Raw genomic sequence first — 20,929 nt, 5'->3', positions numbered from 1 at the left:
AGCAAAAAGAGGAATTAAGAAAAAAAGTCCCATTTACAATGGCACCAAAAAGAATACCTAGGAATAAATCTAACCAAAGAGGTAAAAGACCTGTACTCTGAAAACTATAAAACACAGATGAAAGAAATTGAAGACAACACAAACCAAATCCCTTTCAGTAAGATCCATGCTCATAGACTGGGAAGACTGTGTCCATACTACCAAAGCAATCTAGAGTTAATGCAATCTGTATCAAAATACCCACAGCAATGTTCACAGAACTGGAACAAATAATCCTAAAATTTATATGGAAACACAAAAGATGCTGAGTAGCCAAAGCGATCTGGAAAAAGAAGAACAAAGCTGGAAGATCACAATCCTAGATTTCAAGATATACTACAAAGCTAGTCAAAACAGTATAGCACTGGCACAAAAATAGACACGGATCCAGAAAACAGAGTGCTCAGAAATAAACTCACAATTATACGGCCAATTAATCTGTGACAAAGGAAGAAAGAACATGCAAGGTGAAAAAGTCTCTTCAATAAATGGTGCTGGGAAAACTGGACAGCTATGTGCAAAAGAATGAAACTGGACCACTTTCTTAGGCCATACACAAAAATAAACTAAATGGATTATAGACCTAAATGTAAGATCTGAAACCATAAAATTCCTAGAAGAAAACACAGGCATCATTTGACATCAGCCATAGAAACACTTTTCTAGATATGTCTCCTCTGGCAAGGGTAACAAAACCAAAATTAAACCATTAGGACTACACCATAATAAAAAGCTTTTGCACAAAGGAAACCAACAAAACAAAAAGGCAAACTACTGAATAGATATTTGCAAATGATGTATCTGGTGAGGGGTTAATATTCAAAATACATAAAGAACCTTTATAAATCAACACCAAAAAAACACAAATAATCCCATTAAAAAATGGGCACAGTCCTGAACAGACATTTTTCCAAAAAAGACATGTAGATGGCCAAAACACATGAAAAGATACTCAACATCATAATCAGCAAGAAAAAGTAAATCAAAAAAACCACAACGAGTATTACTTTACATGTATAACAATGACAAAAATCAAAAACAAGATATAACAAGTGTTGAGACGTGGAGAAAAAGGAACCTTTGTGCACTGTTGGTGGGAATGCAAATGGGTGCAATCACTATAAAACTATATGGAGGTCCTACCTCAAAATATTAAAAATACAATTATCATGACATCTAGTAATTCTGCTAGTGGATCGTTACCCAGAGAAAATGAAAACACTAATTCAAAAACGTACAGGCATGTTTATGTTTACAGAAACATTGTTTCCAATAGCCAAGCTATAGAAGCAATGCAGGTGTCCACTGAGAGATGAATGGATAAAGAAGATCTGGCACATGCATGTGTGCGTGAGCACGGATGGACACACCCACACCCGGGAATATTAGTTGGCCATAAAAAACAATTTGCAGCAACATGGTTACATTTAGAGGATATAATGCTAAGTGAAATAAGTCAGACAGAGAAAGACAAATCCCCTATGATCTCACTCATGTAGAACTTCAGCAGCAAAACAAACAAGCAAAGAAACAGACCAACAAAAAAGCAGAGAACAAACTGGTGGTTATCAGAGAGGAGCTCAGTAGGGGGATGGGGGAAATAGAGGGGATTAAGAGGACACCTCCCTTTATGAGCACTTAGAAATGTATAGAAATGTTTAATCATTACATTGTGCACCTGAAATACTGTATACTTGAATAAAATATGTAAAATTATGTCATTGTAAAGTTACTGACTACTACACCCATTTCACTTTTTTAGAAAACATGTGAGGAAATACGGCCCTGGAGGTTCATTCCCGTCATAGTTCTCTATCTCTAAAAGAAGCTAATTCAACAGGCCAGTTAACAACAAAGGAACTAGCTGCCAAGGAACAGAGGCTCCCACCACAAATGACTCGAAGTTCCCTTGTGTTAGAATAACTTAGAGGTTCCAGCAAATGTGCAACGTTACAGGGTGAAATTCTTCCTCTGGACCCATGTCCAAGGCAATCACAAACCAGCTGTGCCCAGCCCAAGATACTTCTTGGATGAGCGCCTGCGGAATCCTGTGTGCTCAGCCACATCTCTGCTTCTAAGTATCCCCCCTCCACCAAAAAAAAAAAACCACTACTGCACAACTGCATCATGTATTATTAAGTTGTGTTTCCCTGTCCACTTTACCCATTCTCCTGCAAGTCTCTAGGCTATGTTTTTGCAGAGGCATTTTCACTTGTGACTCACATCCTTTGACAAATCACTTAAAGACAATGAAGCGGAGTTCAAAAAAATGTTTAAACTATCTACTTAGTTTACCTTTTAAATTAACAACAAAGTAAGAATTTACCTGGTGCTAAAGTGTAATTTTCAAAAGTTTAAAACCATGACTTTCATGAAAATATAAAATGAACGGATGCAAAAGCTATTATTCATTTCGTTAATTAATGAGGGGATCAGTAAAAATTCGAATAAAGGCAAACAGGATTACTAAAATGAATGTGCTAATAAAAGCAAAAAGATTGTGAATCTATTAGGAAAAGGCTTTGAAAACTGAGCATCAAGGCACTCAAAATGCCTCAGTGAACTAACAGTGCACAAACCACTACTAAGCTGTTTGGAACTAACTTAATAAAAGGAGCTTATGTTTTACTTTTGGCATGGTGGCACCACAAAAAAAAAAAAAAAAAAAAAAAAAAAACACAAAAAAACAGACACTAAAAATACCATAAACACAAAATCTATAACCCTCTGCTATAGAGCAATAAAATATCGGAGTTATTTTTCTTTAGAGCAACAATCATCTGCATCCCTCCTAGACAAAAACATTTTGCACTATTATGTAAGAGTCATTTGCACACTATTTAACTTCTACCCCTACAGAGTTGCCCAAGAGCTCAAAGGAAAGAAAGTGAGTAAAAGGCTTACATCCCATGTACCATCACTAGAGGATCCACTACACAGCACTTCGCTGAAAAAACACCCAGTCATCTCTTTTGCTCATTTACAAGTCATGGACAGTATTTCCATCTTAGGTTACAGTTGGTTCTAACAGGAGTAGAGCAAAAAATCACACCAGGCGGGAGGAGGGATACAGGGGCAGCTACAATCAATGGGTATTTTCATCAAGAACTGCAGAGCGGGCATTACCAGCAAAGGTACACTGAAGAGGACACTTTAATACACTGCTACCATGTAACTTGGTATAACATTTCTGGAAAGCCACCTGGTAACACGTACTAGAAACCGCAGAGGCTCTTATCTTTGAAAAAAAAATTTTTGTATGTTTGTATTTATTTTGAGAAAGAGAGAGACAGAGTACTAGTGAGGGATGGGCAGAGAGAGAGAGGAAGACAGAATCTGAAGCAGGTTCCAGGCTCCGAGCTGTCAGCACAGAGCCCGACGCGGGACCCAAACCCACAAGCTGTGAGATCATGACCTGAGCCGAAGTAGAACGTTCAACCGACTGAGCCACTCAGGCACCCCGAGCCACATATCTCTGATTCTGTACCTCCACTCCCAGAAATTTTCATTCAACATACAATCAGATGTGCACTAAGATATACACCTACCTCACAGCATTAATTACAAAAACTTAAAAACGTAAAATAACTTCTGTAGATTTCCCACCTTAAAATATGTTTTCCAGAAGCCTTCACTAAGTCCCCAAATCCTTTCTATGTGATCCAGTTAATACCCACCATTCCCCCTAGGAGGTCTCTTACCACACTGCACTCTAATCTGATTTGCTTATCCACTTGCCCTATTGGGCTGTAACTTCCATGAAGGCTTGTGCCATAGAATTCAATTGCTTGAATTTAGCATAATCCTAGTCAGTAGGCACACAGATGCTGGCTCAATGAATAAAATATTATGTAGCTAAAAATACATACACGAGTATGTTTCCTCCATAAAGATAAAAAAAATAAGTATTAAACATTAAAATTATTATGACAAAAGCCTCAAGTTACCATCTCAACTCTATTGACAGAGTATCAAGATCATATGCAGGTATTTGGAAAAGCACCCAGACTGCCAGCGAAGAGGACACGCACTTCCCATACTGCCAGTGCAGAGAAAAGCACTGCAGTGTCACAGTCAGGAGTGCCTCTCTCTCGCTCTGCCATGTGTGTGTGCCTGTGTGTCTCCTGGATGCGTTATCACACTACGCATCTCCAAAGAATAGAGCTCTAAAGAAAACCACTCTATGCAATTAGCTTAAAGGAAGTGTTGGATAATGATAAACATCCTTAATTGTGACACAGACTTTTTAAAAATTATTTTAAAAAGGAATCTGATGTTTCTTGGGCCACACTTCTCAAACTTTAAGAAGACTCATACAGGGGTCTTGTTACAACACAAGTTCTTATTCTGTCAGCCTAATGTGGACCCAAGACTCTGCACTTCTTACCAGCTCCCAGGTAAAACCAATCGTGCTGCTGGTCGGGAGACTGCGATTTGGGTAGCAGTTCTTAGAAGGGCAGTTTATAAATGCAAAGAAAGGTATGCAGAGCTCCATTTTCCTGTTTTTGTTGTTTTTCGGAATCCTAAAGCACCTGCTATCTCCCTGATGATTTTTCAAAAACTTCCTGGTTCAGGATTCTCAATACTCTGTAGATGCTACCATTTGAAAATAATGGGAAACACAAAAATAAAAAGAGGGGTCATCACCATAGATCCAATGGAAATTAAAAGGATATAAAAAGGAATACTATGAATAACATTACGCCCCAAAATGGGATAATCTAGATAAAATAAATCAATTCCTTGAAAGACACAATCTGCCAAAACTCACACAACAAATGGATTATCTATCTGAATAGGCCTATATCTATTAAAGAAATGAGTCAATAATTTATAACCTTCCAAAATAGAAAGAACAATTTTCTGGTGAATTCCACCAAATATATAAGAAGGAATTATGCTAATTCCACACAATATCTTTCAGAGGATAAAAGCTGAGGGAATGTTTCCTAACTTATTTTAGGAGGCCAGCATTACCCTAATGCCAAAGCCAGACAAAATCATTATAAAAAAATTACAGACCTGTATCTTTCATGAACATAGCCTGGGTAGCTCAGTCAATTGAGCATCTGACTCTTGATTTCGGCTCAGGTCATGATCTCAGTTGTGAGATCAAGCCCCAGACTGGGCCCTGCGCTGGGCATGGAGCCTACGTAAGATTCTCTCTCCCTCTTCCTCTGCCCCTCCCCAACTCCCAACTTCTGCTCCTGTAGGCACACTCTCCCTCCTCAAGGGGGAAAAAAAAAATTAGCAGAATGAATCCAAGAACAGTAAAAAGAGAATTATGCCTGACAACAAAGTTAGATTTCAGGTTCAGTCAACATCCGAAAATCAAAATGCAGTCCATCACATCAGTGACTAAAGAAAATTAACATGTCATATGATTATGGGCAGAAAAAAAACACATGAAAAAAATCCAACACCCATTCATCATAAAACTAGAAATAGAGGGGAACTTTCTCAACTTGATAGACTACCTACAAAGTACTTACAGCAGACATCATACTTAATGGTGAGAAACTTGGAGCTTCCCCAGTGTGGTACTGGCAAAAGATTAGACAGATACATCAGTGGAATAGTACGAGAGCCCAGAAATAGACTCTCATAAATACAGCCAACTGATGTTTTGACACAGGAGCAAAAGCAATAAAATGGAGCAAAGATGGTCCCTTCAGCAAACAGTGCTAGGACTGGACATCCACAGGCAAAAAAAGTAATTCAGACACAGATCTCACACCTTCACCAAAATCAACTCAAAATGGGCATAAACTGCAAAATTGTAAAATTCTTACAAGATAACACAGGAGTAAACTTGGAAGCCCTTGGGTATGGTGATGCCTTCTTAAATACAACACCAAAGGTACAATCCATGGAAGAAATAATCGGTAAACTGGTCTTCATTAACATTAAAAACTTTTGCTCTGGAAAAAGACAATGTCAAGAAAATGAGAAAAGAAGTCACAGACTGGAAGAAAATATTTGCAAAGGACACATCTGATAAAGGATTGTTCTTCAAATATACAAGAAATAGTTAAAACTCAAGAAAACAAACCACCCAATTATAAAATAAGCCAGAGACCTTAACACCTCACCTAGGGAGAGAAAACAGACAGCAAATGAGTATATGAAAAGATGCTCCACGTCGTTACGTCATCAGGAAAATGCAAATTAAAACAACATGATCATAGATACTATTACAAACCTATCACGAACCTACCAGGATGGCCAAAATCTCAAACATGGACACCACCAAATGCTGATGAGGATGTGGAGGAACAGGAAGTCTCACATTGCTGGGGGGGATGCCAAACAGTACAGCCACTTTAGAAGACAGGTGGGTGGTGTCTTACAAAACTAAACACACTCTTACCACATAGATCTGGCAATCGTGCTCCTGGATACTACCTCTTAGGTCCACACAGAAGGCTGCACACGGATGTTTACAATAGCTTTATTCACAAATGCCAAACCTTGGAAGCAACCAAGAAGTTCTTCAGTAGGTAAATGTATAAACAAACCATCCTACATCCAGACAATGGAATTGTTATTCAGTGCTACAACAAGGAATGCAATATCAAGCCGTGACAAAACAGAGAATCCTTAAATGCATAATAAGTTAAAGAAGCCCATCTGAAAACGCTACATACTGTATGATAGTATGATATTCTGGAAAAGGCAAAACTATGAAGAAAATAAAAAACTAAGTGGTTACTGGGGGTGAAGGGATTTAGAAAACTAGGTCAGGGGCGCCTGGGTGGCGCAGTCGGTTAAGCGTCCGACTTCAGCCAGGTCACCATCTCGTGGTCCGTGAGTTCGAGCCCCGCGTCAGGCTCTGGGCTGATGGCTCGGAGCCTGGAGCCTGTTTCCGATTCTGTGTCTCCCTCTCTCTCTGCACCTCCCTCGTTCATGCTCTGTCTCTCTCTGTCCCAAAAATAAATAAAAACGTTAAAAAAAAAAAAATTAAAAAAAAAAAGAAAACTAGGCCGACCACAGACGATTTTTAGGGCAGTGAAAATACTCTGTACAACACTTTAAGGATGGATATGTTTTATTATACATCTGTCCAAATCCATAGAATGTAGAACACCAGTAAACTATGAACTTTGGATGGTTATGTAGTGTCAATGTAGGGTCATCAATTTTAACAAATGTACAACTCTGGTTGGTGGATGTTGATAATGGAGGAGGCTATGCGTGTGCAGAGGGCATGTGGGAAATCTAGACACCTTCCTCTCGATTTTGTTGTATATCTACCACTAAAGAAGTTTAAAAAAAAAAAAAAAAACAAAGTAAAATAAAATAAAGGAAAATACGTTCCCAGTAAGCATTCTTGACAAGATCATCTGATTTTCTGGGAGTAGATTACTGATACCCATACTAGGCTAGTGGATCTGGAAAGTATGAAACTAAAGGAAATTGCTTGAATGTCATCCAGTGCCTAGAAGAGCTCCTGGTACACGGCAGGCACTCAAGTAACTGTTGCACAAATGACTACAGTATTTAGCCTGGAAGAAGAGAAAACAAGAATCTAGTTAAGGTTTTTCAACATTTGAAGACAACTAACTAGAAATCAAAAAAAAAAAAAAAAGTCTCCCATACGATTGTCGTTAGAAAAAAGAATGAAAGGTCTATTTCAGCTTATTTTAAATACACGTTTTTAAGAATCAGTTGCCCAACAATGGTATGTGTCTTCCGAAATAGAGTTGCCTGAATGTGTTCAAGCAAAAAAGCCCAAACGCTATGTTAGAGGAACATGAAGAAAGACGATACTCTGCCCTGAAAACACTGGGATTTCTGAGGTTGCCCTCCTGCCCTCTGCACACAGGATTCACTACTCACAACATCTTTACTAGATTAGGAATTCCAACAGCAGTTTTCCTACTTTGAATATAAAAAATAAAGTTGCCTCAACGAAAGTAGCAGTTGGGTGGGAAGCCACAACCCTACACAGGACCTAAAAGTAAATCAAAAGCTTAAATTCTCTGGAAGTCATAACAAAGGAAATTATCCCTCTGTGATAAATGAATACCTTCAAAGACGATGGTGTGATAAAGATATAGGAATACTCTCAGAATGAAATCCATTTGTTTAAGCATCTGTTTGCTACCTACAAAGAAGAACTCTTTCTGATGGATTTAACCAAGAAAAAAGATAATAAAATTCATTTGATGGGACGCTAATGCAGAAACACACCTCATTTTCCTAGAAAACCTCAAAAGACATCTGGTGTTGACGTATCAAAACCCACCGGTTTTTTGTTTCCTGGGCTTTTTGGGGGTGATCAATCCATAAAGTTTTAGCATCGTGAATATTAAAACTGCCCTCGCAACTTCACTCGGTATTTTCAATGGTTTCACCTAAAAGAATGCCATTATTTCTGATAATGCTACCAAGTATCAATTGACAAGATTTTTTTTTTAAGAATTAAGATTATTTTTAAACTCACTTCAGAAGCTTTAGTTTCTAAAAGCATATAGCTATTAAAATGCTAATATGGAAAGACGATGCCACAGAGGCTTAACACCAGTAAAACACAGGAAATTGACTCTCTAGATGATGTGGAAAAGCTGGCTTATAAAGTTAATGAGATATTACTTAAGGCAAAAGAAACAATTTGGCCGTTAGCAATGAGGACAAGCCAAACATGTTTGTCATCAAATATAATGACACTAATTACAAGAACGACAGAAACAAATATGAAAATCAATGAAAGTACAGGAAAAAATTAAGCCACCTCAAACATGCAAAGTGAAGTTAGAGCAGTAAATCTTATTAGCAAGTTAGAAATAAATAAAAGAGACTAAAAAGGAAAAATCCCAACAATTAGGAGTTATACACCAAGGGAAGTGTGACTAGTCAAAAGAAGTAAATTTCCTATTCAATGTCCAACTACCCGGGATGGATTTCTAATATAGCAGAAGAATGAAGAGGATTAAGCCCTGAAACTCGAAAATCCACCACTTTGTCTCTTAGATGTCCTAGCTAGCCCCAGATGACAAAAATATCACAATCCTTAAGCAGCAGCTTTGCTAGAGATTTCTTTGCCATCCACAAAAAAAAAAAAAAAAAAAAAAACCTTGCCAAGTTTTCCAAGTTTCAAAGCAGGCCTAGTGCTTTGATTTACATAACAAAAAAGCCACCCTGATTTCAGGAAAAAAAACAGTCAGAAAACCAAGGTTTTAGTCCCAGTTCTATCTCCAATACCCATTTCCAAAGGCTTCTCCTAAGAAAAGGAATATTCTATTCCCGGTGTTGAAAGGTCATTCCAGAACTATTAGTTTATCAGCTGGCCCTTGCCAATATGAATAAAATGTATGACAACTTATCACTGTATATAGATCATATATTATCGTTAAATACAGATAAGTGTTAATCAAGAAAATTTAGCATCTGAATTCGGATGTGCTCCAAGTATCAACTACACACTGGTGTTGGAAGATTTAGTACAAAAAATGTCAACTACTGCATTACTAATTGCTTATTCTGATTACATGTTGCAATAACATTTTAGATACTACGTTAAACATAAAATTAAAGTTAAGTTCACTTGTTCTAGCTTTTCAGTAAGGCTACTGGAAATGTTTAAGTTACATGTGAAATTACATTTTTATTGTATTGCATGGCCTGCTGCAGGCTGAACTCTTTACAGTAAGGTTTGTAAATTTATTCTTCTACAGCATCTACTGAAGTATGGCCCATAACAAATACTCAAAAAACATTAAATGAACAGAGAAAACTTTAAATAGAAGCATAAAACAGCAACAAAGTAAGATCAAAATTGACTTTTTGATTCATGTACCAGCTATATTCTGTTGGAGTGACACTAAAAACCTCCCTTATTTAGTAATTGTGGCAATTCTGAAATAAGGACCAAGACAACAACAACAAAAAACCTCTCAGCTGAATAAGTGAATTGGCATACCTAATTTGTTTGGGGCTGCATTATGTCCTCCCGGAATTGCTGTTGAAGTCCTACACCTGTACCACAGAAAGTCACTGTATTTGGAGACAGGGCCTTTAAAAGGCTGATTAAAGAAAAATGAAGTCCTATGGGCAGACCTAATCCAATAGGACTGGTGTCTTTATAAGAACAGGAGATTGGGGGGCGCTTGGGTGGCTTAGTCAGTTGAGCGTCCAACTTCAGTTCAGGTCATGCATGATCTCACGGTTCGTGGGTTCGAGCCCCGCGTTGGGCTCTGTGCTGACAGAACAGAGCCTGGAGCTGCCTCAGATTCTGTCTTCCTCTCTCTCTCTCTGCCCCTCCCCTGCTCGTGCTCTGTCTCTCTCAAAAATAAATAAATGTTAAAAAAAAAAAAAAAAAAGGAGATTGGAACGCAAGTAACACACAGACCAAGAGGCAATTCGTGACAAGTGAAAAGGCAGTCATTTGCAAACCACGGAGAGAAGCTTCATAAGAAGTCACAGCTGCCAACACTGATCTTGGACTTCTAAATGTTTTATTATTTATTTTTATTTTTGAAAGAGAGAGAGAGAGACAAAGCATGAACAGGGGAGGGGCAGAAAGAAAGGGAGACACAGGATCTGAAGCAGGCTCCAGGCTCTGAGCTGTCAGCACAGACCCCAATGCGGGGCTCGAACCCATGAACTGCGAGATCATGCCCTGAGCCAAAGTCAGACGTTCAACCGACTGAGCCCCCAGGCACCCCCTTGATCTTGGACTTCTAGCCTGAGAATTATGACAAAATAAATTTCTATCATTTAAGCCACCCAGTCTATGGTACTTTGTTATGCAGCCTTAGTACACTAACACATTGTTCCAAACACATAAAGTTTTCCAATAACCAAGTGGAGTTTTGGCTTTTACACTTAAAATTCAGTTCCTCACTCACACTAGCTGTATTTCAAGAGCTCAAAAGCTATATGCAGCAGTGACCACTGTATACTGTACAGTACAGACCTAGAGATGAGACCAAACCAAAAATTTCCAAAAAAGAGTACTTAACTAGTTGGGAGAGGTGACCAAAAAGTGTGTTACTACTACATATGGAAGCATTTTTAATCTTTAATTTTAAAACAAAATGTAAATGCAAAGGACTGAAAACCACCACTAGGTTATTATTATGATATGCTGAGTAGATTAGAGAAGGGAGTTCATAGTCTAGAGCTATGTTTGTTACATCTGAATGTCATCACCAAGGTTTCCTGCAAATTACAGCTACTGATGTAGGTGGCCAGGATACATTTATCATTATGGACAAGCCCAACTGGAGAATGCTAATACTCATCCTTAGATTTTATTATACCTTTTGTGGCTTGATCAGCCATTTTCAATGGAAATCAAATTCCAGAAATATAAGAGATGGCATGAATACTATTCAGAACAGGATATTCCTGGATTCATTACCATTTAACCATGAGGCATCAAAAACTATGTCTACTATTAATAATTTCATGCATCTGTAAATAATAGTGTTCAAGAAGCATGGAAGAAAAACACAGAATTCAAGAAATGAAGAGAATAGTTCTGCTAGACTTGCCTAACAGGTCTGAACACATTTACTAAAATAAGTAGGTCCCTCCTTTAAGAATTAGAAAAATGAATGTAGAAATTCCAAAATGTAATTATCAGTATAATAAAGTTCATCTACAGGAAAGTATTTTACATTTGTGTAGTGTTCTACTTCTTAAAACTTGCTTTTTATACTTTAATTTGCCCAAGAACTTCATGTTCAGATATATTCTTCTTTTATATAAAGAAACTAAGGCTCTAAGAAATTAAGTGACATGCCCGATGTCATGTAACTTGTAAAGGACTAAAACTCAAACCTTAGTCTTCTAGTTCCAAAACTTTGGAAGCTTCACCTTGTTAAAGCACTAAAACTATGACTAGAACAGTAGTATGTAAATGTTAGTTATAATAAAAATTGTTAATACAATTACAGTGACTTGATCAAGTGTGTACTGACAATACTTAAAATGGTAATTAAATTCAGCATAAATCTCAACCATGGTAATTCAGTTTAGAAGAAATAACTCCTGAGAGCATTATGGTCACAGGAATCTTTTTTTTTTTTTTAATTTAAATGTATATAATCTTTTTGCAAATTACCAAGCAGTAGATAGAAGGCTTTCTAGCATAAAATTTATTTATGATGATCAGGTTAAGTGGAGAAAATAAAATGGGGCTTTAAAACCAGAGTTTATTTTTAAGTGAATAATGTTTCATATCTAATTGCTTTATTTTTTATTCCATCAGATCCATTTAAGAGTGACATAAAAGTGATTTATTTAGAATGTCAATAGTCAACATTAAGGGGGATTTAAAAAGTGAGAAACAACCGAATTAGATTTAAAGAGGGTCACCTGCTCAGTCAGTTGAGCACCCAACCTTTGGTTTCAGCTCAGGTCGGTTCGTGAGATTGAGCCCTGGGTCAGGGTGTCTGTGCTATCAGCACAGAGTCTGCTTGGGATTCTCTCTCTCCCTCTCTCTCAAAATAAATAAATAAGCATTAAAAAATTCAAAATAAGAAGACTGAAGAATGCACAGTCGGTCCAAGTTTGGAATGAGCAACTAGAAAAGGTATTTTGCAACAATGGGAGAATTTAAATATGGATGGGTACTATGAAATTTTATATGGGGAAAATGGAGTTATGAATTGAACAAAACAACTTACAGTATGTTCTCATTTAGGTTTAAAATACCTAACTGTATAATTATACACGACAAATATCTAGAGGGATATAAATACACATACACCACTTATACATACATGGTAGGAACAGTTATAATCTCTGAGAAGCTCGAATATGGCATTTTTACTTCATTTTTGTTTATCTGTATCTTCTAAGTTTTTATGATGCATATGTACTATGTTGTAAAAATAAAAATTTAAAAATAACATCAGTATTTTTATTAAGCCAAAAATGAAAAACCTCTCCATTGGCTGTGTCTCACGTTTGTGAAATAAGCACATGTGAAATAACTATCTCAAGATGGTTTGACTCTTGTTATTTTCGCTGTGAGGTGTTTAAAATAAATCAACTTTACTTTCAAACATATGGAGCTCTGAATATAAACCTTCACAATAAAAAAAAAATCAAATGATCACAGACACTGAAGAACAAAGCAAGGAAAAGTCCCTATTTATAAAAGTATTTTGAAAAGCCATCCCTCTAAAACAGCAATTGCATGCTCATGCCAGTTAAATATTATTCATCATGAATCTAAAACCTTTAGATAAAAAGTTAAGAAGGCAATGAAAAAATAAAAATGTTTGTATTCTTCCTATACAACAGCGTTAAAATGCTTTACAGGTATTCTCAATCTTCACAATCACCGTCCTTGGAAAGTCTCATTCTCCCTATTCATTGATGAGAAAACTCAAGATTTAAAGAACTGGATCCAGAATATATTACCTATTTGGTAATCATTTTGCAATACTGAACACATACATCAAATTATTAAGCTGTACCCCTAAGACTAATACCATGTTATGTAAATTATACCTCAATTTTTAGAAAAGCAAAAACTCCCAAAACTGATTTTTAAATTTTCTTGAAATGTTTATTTTTGAGACTGCACACCCATGCAAGCTGGGGAGGGTCAGGCAGAGAGGGGTATAGAGGATCTGAGGCGGGCTTAGCGCTGACAGCAGAGCAGAGAACCTGATGCAGGGCTCGAACCGGCAAACAGTGAGATCAAGACCTGAGCCAACGTCAGTCACTGAACCAACGGAGTCACCCAGGCACCCCCTACAAATTGATTTTTTTAAAAAGGAAGGATGGGGTGCCTGGGTGGCTCATAAAAATGAAGACTCTTGATCTCAGGGTCATGAGTCCGAGCCCTACATTGGGTGTATGCTTAAAAATAAAAATGTAAATAAAACTTAAAAAGCCCCCCCCACTAGAAAAATGCAAGAATCATAAATATTTCACAAAATATCTGCAAAAGGCCAGTAAACATGTGAAAGATTAGCATTCTGACATAAAGGAAATCTAAATTAAAATCACAGGGATACCTCTACACACCCACCAAATGGATAAAATTTAAGACTAATTCCAAGGACTGGAAAAGAACATTCTAGGGGGTAAATTTAGCATGAGCTAAGGCAAGAATATCAAAGCTGGAACAAATGTTCACAAAAGTAAACAGTGGGTAGTTTACTTGGCTTGGGCACAGAGGGGGGAAATAAAAATGTATTCTGGAAAAGTAACTAGGATTCAGAACTTGGAGGGTCTTCAAGTCCAAGAGAAGGACTTTAACCCATATAGGATCAGCGAACCGTGACACGGATGACAGCATTGTACAGAATGTTCCAAGTGGGGAGGATACAGACACTTTCTTATCTTCTACCTTGCATTGAATTTCTCTCTCCTCACCAATCTGGTTTTGCCCTCCTTGCTCAACCCCAGTCTCCACCTGCACTCTCCAATCTCATCAGACCTCTTTCCCTTCTCTCACCACCAGGTCAGAAGAGGCACGGAGCTTTCACTGAAGGCACATCACCTGCGCTGCTCTTCTTTTTACCTGAGCCTTCTCTCAATTAAAGCCAGTGCTTTTGCAGAGATGCAGCCGAGGTCTTTCCACCCCTAGGTTTCCTGCCTACTCCAAACTGCCCTCATCTCCTTCCCCCGAGCCCCAACCTTCCCTATGTAGGTTCCTGTAATACATAATTCAACATCTAACTAGAATCCATCTTGTTTTGTTCTCAACTCTCCAACCAGACCATAAATTCATGGATAGAAGGGATCACCCCTTTCCCTTTTGTACCCCCGCAGCACCTACTACCAAAGAACATACACTAGCTAGTGGTCGGTGCCTCTTGATAACAAATGCAAACATACTCTTTCATCTAACAATTCCACTTCTAGAAATTTATCCTACAGATGTATTCATATATATGCAAAAACACTATGATCAAAGATATGCATTGCAGATTATAACACTAGAAAAAACCTAAATGTCTATTAAGAAAGACTACTTCATTGGAGACTGTACTGCCTATTAAAAAGCAAAACTTGGGGTGTTGTATGAAACAAGGTCAGCACTTCCCTCGACGAGGACAGAAGAGACCCTCAGGCTTAACAATATGCACACACACTTAAGGCACTGCCACCTACGTCTTGGCATCTAACCATCGTTTTTCTTTTTTAATCATTAGTTTCACACCTGAAACTAATTACATGTTAACTACACTGGAAATAAAAAAAAAAACTTAGGACATCTACATACACAGATCCTAACAAGTGAAAGTAAGTGAAAAAAAGTTGCAGGAAAAAGGTAAAACAGGTCCTATCTTACATATATACACAGACACATAATCTATAAAAACATGAAATTTTAGAATGATAATCTCTGGCATGTAGGATGGACTTTTTCACTTTAGAAACTTCTGTTTGGGAAAAAAAAAAAAAAGTTGAACAAGGAAGACATGCTACGTATGTAGGGAAAACTACCTATATATTTTCACTCACTGCCCCTTAACAGTAATATATAATTTATACCATGAATCCATTTTCCCTAAAACAAGAGTAATAATATGCTGAGGTGTATGTACCAAAATGAATATTTAGAACATATGCCAACAGTTAGTAGTGGTTATTTCTAGAAGAGGGATTTCAGGAAACTTTCCTAATTTATATCAGAGGTTGTTCTTTAATAAGCACTTACTTTAGTTACCAAAAAAAATTTTTTTTAATTAAAATCTCTTTCTCTGAGCTAGGATCCCAGAGAGATCAGCATGTCGGTCCACTTGGCAATGAGTTACGAGGCCCAGCTTAGCTGTGGGACTGCCCACTGGTACTAAATCTGAGTAAGCATCACAGATCACTCAGGTCTACAAATCAGACCCACAGAAGTTACCAACTGAAAAACTACTTCTCTACTAGGGAAGTACTAAATGTCTGTTTGATGAAGAGAATACCTCTCATGTAAAGTGAAACTTAAATAGTTACTGAATCGCTATAAAAGGCCAGGCAATGCACTGGTTCCTCATAATACACTCACTGTTCTGTTTTTGAAGATCTCTTAGGTATTCAGAGTCAACCGTAAACTTGCCTGAGATAAGGCAGAAATCCCTACATCCTTCCACCCTCAGTGGAGGAAGAAACTAGAACCACTAGATCACAGAGAATCTCCCAAGGGAACACTGGATTCTGTGAGGGCAGATCTGTGCTTCATAAAGATATTACAGTCACTGTCCATGCTCTTCTCTAGCAAGGAGCTTACAGGTGTCTGACCTGAGGAGTCCAGGCCTTCTCCACTCTACCTTTCAGAGAAACAGAGCGAGCAGAACTGCTTGTTTTTCCTACAATTTATTGCTCCAAATTTTTCCCATCCCAGCACTGACCCTAAGATCCAACTGCCATCTTGTCCTCCCCTTAGACTTGCTCGATAGCAATAGCTTATCAGTATGGATGCTAAGTGCTTTATAGGCATTAAAACTAATTTATACTCCCAATAACCCTGTGAAGTATTTGCATTTTATCTGGGAAAAACCTGAAATACAAGGTCTGATAACTGGGGCTAAAAAGAAAACCACAGGCTCAAATGAGAGTCACTTAGGCTAGGCCAACCCAACTGCAATTTCGACCTCACACAGGAATGTAGTCTTTGGTCAGTCAGGAATAATCCAGCGGGCACCCATGAGGTGATCTGTTTACATGGGCAGTTCTCCATCTCCCAAAGGAAGGTGACCTCATCCGAAATAATCCTTTTTCTGTTGATTTCCTTGTCCCCCTTTAAAATCCTTTCCCTTTCCATAGCCCTCTGGAGCTGGGATGCTGCTGAGAATTTCAGGAATTGGTTAATAAAGCCAATTACATCTTGAAAATTCACTCGGTTGAATTTTTGTTATTAAACACTGTAAGTAGTGGCATAACTAGGGTTTAAACCAAGAGATTCAGATTCCTTGACTCAAACTTTACTATACTACACTATCTCCACGAACTATTCCTTTCAAGCTAGAAAACACGAGAAACCTTCAGTCAGCTGTTGCCACAAAATGAACAAATCTTTTCGAATTTCTAAAAACTGAGTTTTATTCAAGGCCAACTCAAAACAGTTGCCCTGGATACAGGACTGTCACAAAGAAGAGAGTGCTCCAGCAAAGGAACATTTGGTGTAGGGTTATCAGTATTTTTCACATAAAAGGTTACAAACCACCAGACAAAGGATGTTTCAGAAAGTTGCAGACCTTAAATTTCTAGAAAATGCAGGACTTTAATTTTATGGGGACCAGGGAAGGGTCTTCCTTTTTTCTTACCTTTTGTGTTCAGAACGCTCCTTTCCGGTTTTGCCTAACAGATGTACAATCTGTGCTCGGGTCACAAATAGAGCCCATGCTTTGAGATTCTGCACAGTCTGACCTCAGTAAATGTTAAAGTGGAGCTTCCCAAGGAGCCCAGGAGCGGGGCCCAAATATATAAAAAGTTGAAAATTTCCTTGATCACAGTAAAGCACTTATGTTTTCACAACACAGCTGATCAACAAGCCACATGGATCAAGTGTCGACTTGAGGAAATGCTGTTGGTTTGGCTACTACTGAGTACTAAGAACTTGATTTTGCAAAATATTTGCCCACACCTTTTTTTTTTCTGTCGATGCTTTCCTCAAACTTTTGAAAAGCTGTTTACACAAATAATTCAACGCTCGACCTTTTAACAAGGGTCAAGCAGATCTGGGTTCAGATTCTAGCTCTGCTCCTGCTTTCCTTCTCTTGCAAGTAAGTTAGGAGGGTCTATGTGAAAAACTCAGCCTAGTGAAGGAATGCAGAGTTAAGAAGTCAAAGTCCCCCGCTTCTATTCTTTGTTCTACCATCAATACTTCCAGGTTGTGGAACTGGACAAGTTCAAATCAAACTCAGTACCCTAACAAAGCCCATTTATTCCTGTGTTTATAGTAAACTTTAAATTATGCATTGTGGGGGCACCTGGGTGGCTCAGTGGGTTAAGCCTCGGACTTCGGCTCAGGTCTTGATCTCATGGTCTGGGAGTTCCAGCCCTGGGTCAGGCTCACGTTAGGCTCTATGCGGACAGCTCTGAACCTGGAGAACCTGGAGCCTGTTTCCGATTCTGTTTCCTTCTCTCCCTACTCCCTCCCGGCTCCTGCCGTCTCTGTCCCTCAAAAATAAATAAAGGTAAAAAAAAAAAAAAAATTAAGTAAGATAAAGTATGCATTCTGTTTAAATATATGAACTGATAAAAGAGAAGCTCTACACCAGTAGAAACTGAAATATATATATATATATATATGTATGTATCTTGTATACATATATAAGAAATATATTAAGGTTAAGAAATGATTGGAGCACGTGCGTGGCTCAGGAACCAGCTGAGTTGCTTAAGCATCCAATTCTCGGCTTTGGCTCAGGTCATGATCTCACTTTTCGTGGTCTGGAGGCCCGGGTCGGGCTCTGCAGCGGGACAGCCTGGAGCCCGCTTCGGAGTCTCCCTCGCCCCCTCTCTGCCCCTCCCCCACTCGCAGTATCTCTCAACCAAAAGAAAGGTGCACGAGTCAATTACACAGGCGCATGGACGCAGCCTCACAAAACCGCTGCTTTCCATCCAGCACCCTGTGAATTACAGTAATTTTGAGCTTTAACATAATAAAAATCCTCGAGTGAGTGTTACGGCTTTAAAATGCTTTGTATGGCCACTTTCTAACCTTTTATTGGAGAAGGTGACTGCCTTCAACCCCCTCGGTGTCTCCTAATCTAGTTCCACACCAGCTCAAGCGGTCAGAGGCCTAGGAGCTAACGTTGCAGGCGGCGCGCCCTCTTCCCCAGGGGGGCGGATCTAGTAAACCAAAGTCACTGGGTCCTAACAACGCCAGGTGGCAAGGACTAAGGTTTAGCCTTGTTTTTTCCAGGTGGGGAAAGTGACGCAGAAGGGAGGCTGGCGGGGTATGCCTAAGGCTGACAACTCGGGAGTCCAAGGCCAACTGCAAACATTTCTGGTCTAGAAGCCTCTCTGGGCTCCGAGGAGGGGCGCGTCAGTGACACCGAAACGTGGACAAAAGTACAGTACCGGTGGGAAGCAGGGGTTCCAACGGGGTAAAGGCATGCTCCATACCGGACTAGAGGCCTCTGCGCTAAGAGAACAGAAACGCCACGTTAGTATGACCCCTAGCTAATTAAACAGCGCGCGAATTCGCCACAGCGCCGGCAGCGTCCATCCCGCACCCCGGCGGCCGCTTCCGGGCGGAGCCCCCGCGGCGCCCTGGCGCTGGCGGCCCGGCCCGCGCCGCCGGGCGGGGAGGAGCCGGGAGGGAGGCCGGAGCGGGAGCGACGCGCGCCTCCGGGGGCCGCCGCGCGCCTGCCTCTCCCCTCGCCCCGCCACCATCCGGGCACTGAGGAGCCAGAGGCGGCCGCCCCCTCCCCTCGCCGCCCGCCCCATCCCGCGGCCCGCGCGCCCAGGACGCGGGCGGCGCGCCGAGCCGCGGCCGCACTTACACAATGGCGGGTGGAGCCAGCGGCGAGCGGAGCGCCGGCTGCGCGAGCGAGAGCGATCGACCGCTCCGAGCTCAGCTGAGGAGCCTCGGCGGCGCGCGGCAGGCGCTCGCAGGCTTAAGTAACGGGCGCGCGGGGCGGCCCCGCCCCCTTCCGGAGCCGGCGGCCCGCGCGAGCCGCGCGTCCCCGCCGGGCCGCGCGCGCCCGGCGTCGCCGGCGGTCCGCCCGCCCCCTTCCTCCGGCGGCAGTCGCCTCGTTACCCTGGTTCTGCCCTCCCGCCGCCTGTGGCGTGTCTGCCCGGCGTTCTTCGCCGCAGTTGGCCAGGAGGCCGCGGTCAGCTCGAAACCGAGCGGCAGCTTCCCCAACCTGGCTTCACGGCCCAGCACACGCCCCAGTTTTCCAGAGCCCGTTCCCCTGGTCCTCACGCTCTCTGACCTCCTGCTTGCTTGTCAGTATCCTTACGGAGCACGCCCGCGTTCCTCCCCTCCTGCTGAACATAATCAGAGAAAGTTGTCAAAATTAATAAAGGGAAGCCTCACTAAAGTGGAGCCCTCAGGCTGTACCACTTCCTGCCAATTATAAGAAGACTTGCCAATTGCAGGGAGAATTGTCAATTACAGACCCCCACGGAAGAATCTTCAATGGGAAGGAAGCCACAGTCCCAGGCCTCAGCAGGAAAAGATGTTTGTCGCATCTCCTAGCAACCCCAGCAACTCAACCAATGAGAAACCTTCATCACTTTTCTCCCTTGAACTTCAGTGAACTTTCGGTTCAAAGCAACCCTCCCCAGCTTCCTTCTTCTTCCTGAAATAACGGACCTCTCCTTTGCTGGGCTTGCCAATGGTTTGGCCACAGCTTGCACGTCCTGAATTGCAATTCTTTGCTATTCCCGGATAAGCGCGTTTTGCTGACAAAATAACTTCCTGTTTTATCTTTAAAGGTCAATAAAGATTTCGCTGGAAGAAATTTTGAACCGCATACTTACAGCTCCATTTGCTCTAATACTCCTAGGATGGAGAGCTCACTCTGTTGCCGTGCAGCCTTTTCCAAAACTGAGCAGCCCTAATCGCCAGAAAAAAAAAAAAAAAAAATTCTTACTGGAGGCAAAAATCCCCTCCGTGCACCTGTCACTGTTCTGCCCCACTCCCAGGCCCACCGTGGGTTAGAGGGATCCCTGGTTCTCATGACTATCTTGGAGGTATTGAAGAGAGTTATTACTACCGTAGAAAGCAAGATAGAGTCACTCGTGTCGCTGATCTATGTGAAGCAGTGATGTAAGCAGCCAAAGAGTAGCTAAGGCCGGATATGGCCATAAATACCACAAGCTGAGGATACCCAGAACTGATAACTAGCAAAAGCAAAGGAGGTCTGCAAAGGCCGAAGACTGATTAAACGCCTTTAAAAAGGGAGGATCTTTGCAGCAAACTGTCAGACTGTCTAGATAACGGTCCTTTCCTGTCTGACCACATCAAAAAGGCAAC

The 20,929-nt window shown here is 40.4% G+C and overlaps 1 protein-coding gene and 1 non-coding gene across 6 annotated transcripts in view; one reads left to right on the top strand and one right to left on the bottom strand.

Moving 5' to 3' along the window:
* TPK1 (thiamin pyrophosphokinase 1) overlaps positions 1-20,007 on the bottom strand; it is a 352,058-nt gene extending 332,051 nt beyond the window's left edge. For 2 of the 5 annotated variants that reach the window (XM_086687694.1, XM_086687725.1), the window contains exons 1-2: positions 19,884-19,961; positions 19,027-19,085 (exon numbers count right to left, since the gene is read on the bottom strand). In XM_086687694.1, the coding sequence (XP_086543820.1) occupies positions 19,027-19,085; positions 19,884-19,946 (122 nt within the window). In that variant the 5' untranslated portion in view covers positions 19,947-19,961. Of the gene's footprint in view, positions 1-19,026; positions 19,091-19,451; positions 19,587-19,883 lie in introns of those variants that run through there. The other 3 variants (XM_086687735.1, XM_086687709.1, XM_086687717.1) reach the window with 3 other exon arrangements.
* Positions 15,024-15,146, top strand: LOC112867102 (U6atac minor spliceosomal RNA). Its single transcript, XR_003224164.1, has one exon. It is a non-coding gene; the product is annotated as a U6atac minor spliceosomal RNA (small nuclear RNA).
* Positions 20,008-20,929: the final 922 nt, after the last annotated feature.

The sequence above is a fragment of the Puma concolor genome, chromosome A2, assembly GCF_028749965.1.
Source record: "Puma concolor isolate L17-30 chromosome A2, mPumCon1.1.hap2, whole genome shotgun sequence".
NCBI classification, from domain to species: Eukaryota; Metazoa; Chordata; class Mammalia; order Carnivora; family Felidae; genus Puma; species Puma concolor.
This window is presented reverse-complemented; position numbering and strand designations above follow the sequence as displayed.